Source organism: Elephantulus edwardii, unplaced genomic scaffold (assembly GCF_000299155.1).
Source record: "Elephantulus edwardii isolate Elephantulus edwardi_28Jun2011 unplaced genomic scaffold, EleEdw1.0 scaffold00467, whole genome shotgun sequence".
Taxonomy (NCBI): Eukaryota; Metazoa; Chordata; class Mammalia; order Macroscelidea; family Macroscelididae; genus Elephantulus; species Elephantulus edwardii.
In genome coordinates, this window is record NW_006400217.1 from 640205 (window position 1) to 648417 (window position 8213).

Genomic DNA, 8213 nt, shown 5'->3' on the forward strand with positions numbered 1-8213 from the left:
TTTTTAACTATGAAAGCAACCCCATTTTTCCTCACCTTTTCATCTCCAGAGTAATATATCATATGATCATCTGACTCAAAATGCCCCATGCCAGTCCATCTCATCTCTCTAATGTCTACAATGTCAATATTTATGCGTTCCATTCCTTTCTTAACAATTTCTAGTTTTCCTACATTCATGGTTCTCACATCCCGTGTTCCAATTACTAGTGTCTGCTTACAACTGTTCCTCTTCCTTTGTACTTCCATGCTTGACAGTTCTACCTAGGTTGCCCTGTCTTTTAGTCTACGTGTGTTCTGTTGTACATAGGGTTTTCAGAGGCCTGCTATTTCAGAAGTGGATGATCAATCCTTCTTCCTAGTCTGTCTTAATCTGAATGTTCAGATTTAGAGGAGTGTCTGACAACAAGCAATTTGTGGAGCAGTGAAAGATAAATTCCTCATTGAGGAGTTAACCTTTAGTTACAGTGTTGACCCTGCCCTTAACCCAGTGCCTTGACCCACTTATTTCCCAGGTCCACCCTCTACCAGGATACCCCTTCACATCTACATTATATATTAAAAAATATATTATACATAAGATCTCTTTACTTTATAACACACATTTTTGTTTCCCTTTATAAATAACTCTTTAAAATATCTCTTATACATGCCTTGACTTTTTTATTGTTTGGTTTTACACACACACACACACACACACACACACACACATTTGTAAAACACAATAAATGCATACTCAACAATGGCAAGTAGCCAAACAAATGCAATTTTGGTTATTAAAAATTAAAACAAGAACAAAAATCTAAGGTAAAGTCTCCAGGCGGCAAACAGGAAGCTGTCCTTGCTAGAAACATATCTCTGTTCTTGGCCAAGACACAGAGCAAGTTACTAAGTTTGAATACCCGGAAAAAGAAGGGAGCAGAGGAGCTGGCCAGGCCACTCTGGACTCCCAATCCTGAGTAAGTCATCAAATTTATTAAGAAAAACTAAAGGGCTTGCTAACAACAAGCTGTGTGTGACTGGATGTCATTGAATGAGAGACAGCTACATGTTGGCACCTGATTATTTTACAAGCTCATTTGCACTTGCCTGGGTGAGCTTTTTAATGCACTAAATGTAATTTCACTGTATCTACATGTTCTTGTTACTCCACTCACTGCTGGTGTAAACAGAAAAGAATGCATGAGATTCAAAAGTATTCAGTAGTGCAATATTTGTATTGTCTGATGGTAAGACTATTGTAGCCAGAGGCTGGGCTGACACGTTTCAGGGTTCCAGCAGATGAGGCCCTTGGTATCAGCAAGAACAAGGTCAGCTGGCCACTACTGTGCTTTCCTAACTATTAGTAACTATTAGAAACCCTATTAGGAAAAAAATAAAAAGAAACCCTGTTAGGGTTTCTCAGATATGACACTGGCAACACCTTCAGACTGCAAAGGAACCACGAATCTGTCACCATTTGAAGAATCAGGAGAATTCTCAATTCCGCTGGTGAGAATTTCTACAAGTCCCCATTCAGGCTGGGATTGGGCCTGAAATTGGCACTGTGTAATTGGGGGGGGGGGGCTGCTATGTGTGCATACCCACTGCTGGTAATGACTGTGGCCTTGCCTGGAAGGCCACACTGAAACCACACAGTTAATCTTTCATTGCCATTGCTTTCTGTCCCTTAAAAGGGAATGGAACTGTATGGCTTGCCCAGCCAATTTTTTTTTTTTAGAAAAGCCAGCATAAAACACTTTTATTGCAATAATAAAAGTGGAAACTCCTACGTGGTGCAGAAGATGGGGGAAGGGAGAAAGCGTCAACTTCTCTCACCAAATTACTACACAAGACAGCAGAGGGGTGAGAGGGGGAGGGAAGCCAGGAAACTGAGCTCAGCAGGGGGAGATGCTGAAGCTACAATGACCATCATTTTCTGAAGAGAACACTCAAGGATTTGTCTTGATGGCTGGCTGGATTTTCATTGGGTGGTTAAGTGTCTACAAAAAGCATCCTTCAATTTAAACTTTCAATTAAAGTTCTGAAAATTTAGGAAGTGGTTGCGCTCTGATAGCTTTGAGATTAAAAAGTACTGAAAATCCATTTAGAAAAACCGCAGGACTGCAAAAAAAAAGAAAATTAAAATAAAAATTATATAAGCCAGGCCACAAAGGCGGCTTCCGAGGCCCCTGCTGGCCGGGGCACAGATCCCTGTAGTGTCTGACACTGCAGTGAAAGCAATCTGCTTGAGAAAGGCAGAGGGTCTGCGCGGAGGAGGGGGGAAGCAAAGGCTCTCCCCCTCCTCACTTCATTTCTGGGGAGGGCTTGTAATTCAACCCAAGGACATCTTCTCTTTGTGGAGGACAGTTCAGCCCTCAAGAGCGCCTCACATCTGCTATGGTTTGGCAGCGCAGCAGCAGCAAAAATATTTAATAGGTAATAAAAATTTCATAAAAAATACAATAAAATAAAGTTTCTTGCGCCCCTCTCCCCCAAACCCTTCCCATCCCACTGAGTCCTATTCTAAAGTGAACCCACTGTTTGTGCTGTTAATACTGGATCATATGCTTAACTGGAACCTAGACCCAAAAGACTGAAACTGAATCTTCACCCCAAAACAAAAAAATAATTAATAATCTGAGGTTGATGGTATATCGTTTAAGTCAACATACACACGAAGAGAGAGAGAAAGAAGAAACGGAGGTGTCGGAAGCAAAGCTGAGTGACAGAACACATTCGGTCAGAGCATATGGTTATAGAGTGGAGTGGAACATCGGGGAAGCTCCGTGTGGAGTGACGTGCGCGTGTCTGGAGGCGCCAGATCCCTCTGTGGGAGATCCAGGAACAAGGAGCTATGGGAGGAGGCCATTCCTGTCATTCCAGTTCTAGAAGCTCCACATCGAAGACGAGAGTGGTATTTGGCGGGATGATGTCTGGGTGCCCAGTGGCCCCGCAGGCATAGTCTGGGGAGAAGGTCAGTTTGGCTCTCTGACCCACACTTATCTGGGCCACGCCTTCTTCCCAGCGTCGGATCACCTCCTGCTTGACTAGCAGAAACTTAAAGAGCTTGTTTCTGTCCCGTGAGGAATCAAATTTCTTTCCATCTTCAAGCATTCCCGTATAGTGCACCATGCAGGTCTGGCCGCGCTTCGGGAAGGTGCACCCGGGGGAGATGGTATCCACCTGCACTCCCATGACAGCCGCAAAGGTCACTGGACCGGCAGCGCGACGGGGCAGCACGGACCAAGAGCGGACCTAGCGGCTGTGCCCAACTCTACCTGTCCCTCGGTGTGTCGCCTGCGCACCGCCAATTTTATTTTTAAAAAAATGTCATGGTCTCTGCTCTCTCCACTCCATGGTTTTGATGGGCAAAAGAAGTGGTTAGGAGCCCTAAGCTAATCAGAGCCTTGATTAGGAATGTTTAGAAATGACTAAGAATGGGGAGAACAAAAGTAGAAATGACTTCAGGAAATTCCAAAGGAGAAAATCTTGATGTGTGAGTCCCATCTTTGGCGAATAAAGGTCAAATTAGAGACACTTGTTCATTCTATAATTACAATGTAAATCTTGAAATAGCTAGTCCTCCGAGTTCATTAGATATGTATTTTCATTGCCAAAAACACTGGCTTACTTGCAGCAGCTTAGGGAATTTAGTTTAATGCAGGTTTGAGTTCTAATTCCAACTCCTTCACAAACCAGCCAAGTGGCCTCTGAGTCATCCTCCTTTCCTGAGCCCTGTGTTCCTCATCAATGAGCTCTGAATGGTGGTACACTCAGAAACCCGGGCTCTCAGGATTGGATATAACATGGCCACCACATAGAGTTTACCCCTTATGACCTAGCCCAGGATGAATTAGGGGCTCCCTGTTTCTTTTTGTCACCTGAGGAGAATTAACAAGAAATCAGCTAATTATCAATAAACAAAATAATCTTTTTTTCTCTAAAACATTTTATACAAAATTTTTTATTGTTTTGAACGGAGGTTGGTAAAATCAGTAGTTATTTTAGATTTTGTGGGCCAATCTCTGTCCCAACTAGTTTACCACACTGATATATCAGTCAAGTGGATAAGACAGACTATTGCAACTGGGACTCTGCTGTTGTGGTATGAAAGCAACTGAGACAACACATATAAGTGTGTGGAACAGGGTGCTTATCATAGTCTTTACAAATTTATTCAGCAGATTCATTTGGTTCTTGGGCCTTAATTTGCTAACCATTGATTTGGGGTACCATTTAAGTGACCTCATCTACTCTAATGAATTTGTTTCTTTTAAAAATGTCCACTTCAGGCTGAGCGAGGTTGAATATCCCTTGTGGGAGATGCCTCCAAGCTGTCATGACCCCGATGGGATGATTCAGGGAGGAATGAGCTTGTACATACCTGCCTCTGGATATTGAGGACTCGGACAATCCGGAAGTTATATGGATCCTTACTTTCTTGGTTGTACTTACCAATCAAGAACCTGATTGTGTTCTCCACATAGGGTTCTGTTATGTATGCTTCTTGAATACTTATAAAACTTTTTTTTGTTGTTTGATTAGTGAGTGCCACCAGGACCACCAGCATGGCAAGCAGGAGCCAAAAGGCCTGCCAGGAGCTAGCCATAACAACCTTTTGCTCCCTTTCTCTCTGCTTTCACAGCTCTTCTTCCTGCCTTCTCTTTTTTTAACTAGGCTGCCCTCTCAGGTGAAAGTGTGTGTGTACTAAGGGAACTGACCAATGAATGATTGACAAGCACAAATATGTGTCTAGCGTGTGCACACACATGCGCATTTCTTCTCTCGTGGGAGTGGTTTTCTGTGCAACACACTGTCTTCTGCTGTCCTAGAAACTTTTTGTACTCTATCCATTAAGCTTACCTCAGTTAGGGTGTGGGAGTTCTGGAGGAATAGGAAGCAAGGAAAGTAAGGGAACTATCTGATCTTGGGGAATTGGAGCATAAACTGAGACTTGACTGCTGCCAAAGCACGTCAGTGAAGGTGAAACCTACAAAGAGGGGTTATCTCTCCCCTTTTCTGGCTCTTTTGAAGATCAATTCAGCCAATAACCTTCCCTAAAGGACCAAGTCTTGACCCACTTATTTCCCTACTCTACCATCCTCCAGCATCCTCATCCACTCCAATCCACTCACTTCAACACCTATCTCCCATTGTCCAACCCTTGATCTGATAGCTTATACCTCAAGCTTCATGGGCTTCTGTGATTCCAAACACTTCAGGTGCTGTCAATTTCTTATACTGTGGCCAGTGTCTCTTCAGTTTAGTGATAATGTTTCCCAAGCGAGAGTGATGTGTCCTGTAGATCGGGTTTATAGATTGTTTTCCTGGTGTGATGGTTTCTGGCTCCACCTTGACTTCTGGGTTGTGTTTAACCTGCAGGGTGGGGGGTGACTGAGGTCACCTTCTGCTGGCCTTCTCTTCCCTTCTGAAAATTCCTATCCTCTGCTTTCCAAGTGTTCCCAGTGGTTTCTGGCTCTGCCTTAAAGAAAGTCAAGGACTGCGGCCTTCAGTATAGATTGAGGCTCAATATCAAGAAGACAAAGATTCTTACTACTGGGCCAATTGGCAGTATCAGGAGGGAAGGCCAAGAGATTGAGATTGTTAACAGCTTTGTTAACAGCTTGGCTCCATAGTTAACACTCTTGGTACCAGTAGCCAGGAAATTAAAAGACATATTGCAATGGGAAAGTCTGCTCTTAGGGACCTCTCCAAAGTACTGAAGAGCAATGATGTTACTCTAGAGACTAAGGTGCATCTGGTACAGGTCATGGTCTTTGCAATCACTTGCTATGCATCAGAGAGCTGGACAATGACTAGGGAGGATAGAAGAAAAGTTGATGCCTTTGAGCTGTGGTGCTGGAAAAAAGTATTGACTATACCATGGACTTCTAAGAAAACAAACAGGTTCATCGTGGAGAGGGTTTAACCAGGCTGTTCCTTGGAGGCAAGGATTCTGAAGTTTTGTCTGACATACTTTAGACATGTTGCAAGGAGGGACCAGTCCTTGGAGAAGGACGTCATGCTTGGGAGGGTGGAGGGACAACGCAAGATAGGAAGATCCTCTGTGAGGTGGATTGATTCAGTAACTAGAATAATGGAGGTAGGTGAGTCAGAGACAGTGAGTTTGGCACAGGACAGAGCAGGGTTTAGGGCTGTTGTACATAGGGTCACTATGAGCCACAGGCAACTCGACGGCACATAACAACGATGACAACAACAACAACAACAAAAGGACCAAGTAGCAAGCTTACCAATGAAAGATGTAAGAGATTCTCAGTGCTCATTCTGTTAATATTTGAATCTATCAACTTTTGAGAACACTCAATTAAGTCACAGACATTCTGGAGGAAGAAAAGGTAGAGGAGAAACTGTGATCGAGGTCATAGATCTGTATTGTGAGATAGAAGGTTTTTGGACTGCTAACTTCTGCCACGTGAGGCTAAGATTTCACAGGACTACCCAGTTTGCTCCAACTGAAACTGACACACTGTGATGGTGTTGAGAGGAACATAGAACTCTGTCAGGTAACACTCAGAATTGGGCTGTCAGTTTCTTGTAATTTTATGACGTCTTCATATGAAATCTTTTATGGTGATTTCTGGGAAAATGCAATGTAAAAATGCACATGGTTTTGGTTTCCTGTTATGGAAATATAGCAATATATAGAGGTGTCTGGAAGGGGCAGGTCTATTTTTAGTGTTATTTTAGTGAGGTTTTACCATGTCTTCCTAGAGCCCGGTTATAACAAGTTGCTCTTTCCCAATACCCCAAAAAACTCTCCCTCACAGTGTTTCCCAACAAGCACCCACACTCATACACTAACACACCCACATACATATCTGCACATGACTCCACACATACACATTTATTCACACAGAGAAACACATAGACACACAACCATCTGTGAAGATTCACACACACTCATAACTTCCCACATAAGACAACTTTCAATATATACCTACGTTCACACATATACAGACACCTATACACACAGAGAAAAAAAGAGAGACTGAGGCAGGGAGACAGAGCTATTGTCCAGGGAAAAGTGCTTTGTAGTCACTTTTACAAAAGAGTGAAGAGCAGAGTAATTAGCAAATGATCTTAGTGAGATTACCCATGGCAGGTGTTACATTACAAACCCTGTTGTCAAATTGAGAACCCTTTCCCAAGTTAAGGGCAACAAAGCCTGACACTAGTATACTCAAATCCTCACTCCCCTTTGAATTAGTCTCAGGAAGGAATTTTTTGTCTTTCCAGCCAAAAATACTCTATGAAATAGGAGAGAGATGCAGGAGCGGGAGGTAGTCTCAGCATGAACTACATTAACTTCATGGTCATTCTCAAAACCCAGTGGAGAGAAAGGAGGGTCACTGTCATTGCAAGAAGTGATGTTACAAAAGATATCTGTCCAAGCCATCTACATGTGATTCAAGGACTTTCTTATTCTATCACAAGGAGACAGTTAAGGGGAGAGAAAGCCCCTCCTTGCAGGTCTTTTCCTTCACCAACATGGTTGGGCAGCAGCCAAGTCTCAGTTTATGCTCCAATTCCCTGAGATCAGATATTTTCTTGCCTTCCTTTCTTCCTGTCCCTCCGGAACTCCTACAACCTAACCAAGGTGAGCTCAGCAGACAGAGGTACCAAAATGATCCTGGGGAGCACAATAGGAAAATGGTAGATGCAGGTGGTTGAGAATCAATTGGACCTTTGTGTGAGGACTGGGTTGCTTATACTAATCTACTAGTGTAAAATTTTTTTTAAAAGACAAGATAAAAAGAAGAGAGCATAATTCATGTCAGAAGATACTCTAAAGGCTCTTCTTTCCTTAAACATAATTTGAATGAAAGTCTACAGAGCAGAGTGGCATCCATTCAACTATTCATACATTGTTTTTATGACATTTATTACAGCTCCCACTTTGTACCATCACTTTCCATACTCACTGCTTCTGATTCTTATTTTCATTCATTCCTTCATCTTCTCTCTCATTTTCTAAATTTTTGGTTTTGTCTTTGAACAAAACCATATCACATGTGTTGTTGAGTGTTCTAAGGAATAAGTATCTTCCTGGTTTTATTGTATTTACAGATATTTTCCATATATTGTTCTATAAAGATCTGTTTGCTCTTTTTTGCAACTTCATTAATATTATTATTAATTTCAATGAAAATTTACAGAGACTTTAGATTTCCATTCATTCATTGTTGTACTTTTCTCCCTGCCCCCCCT

The 8213-nt window shown here is 42.4% G+C and overlaps 1 protein-coding gene and 1 pseudogene across 1 annotated transcript in view; both read right to left on the reverse strand.

Annotated features, from left to right (window-relative positions):
- Nucleotides 1-4590, reverse strand: part of CST11 (cystatin 11) — a 13264-nt gene extending 8674 nt beyond the window's left edge. The window contains exon 1 of the mRNA XM_006902902.1: nucleotides 4366-4590. Coding sequence (XP_006902964.1) covers nucleotides 4366-4590 — 225 coding nt within the window. The remainder of the gene's footprint in view (nucleotides 1-4365) is intronic.
- Nucleotides 2856-3238, reverse strand: LOC102848128 (annotated as a pseudogene).
- Nucleotides 4591-8213: the final 3623 nt, after the last annotated feature.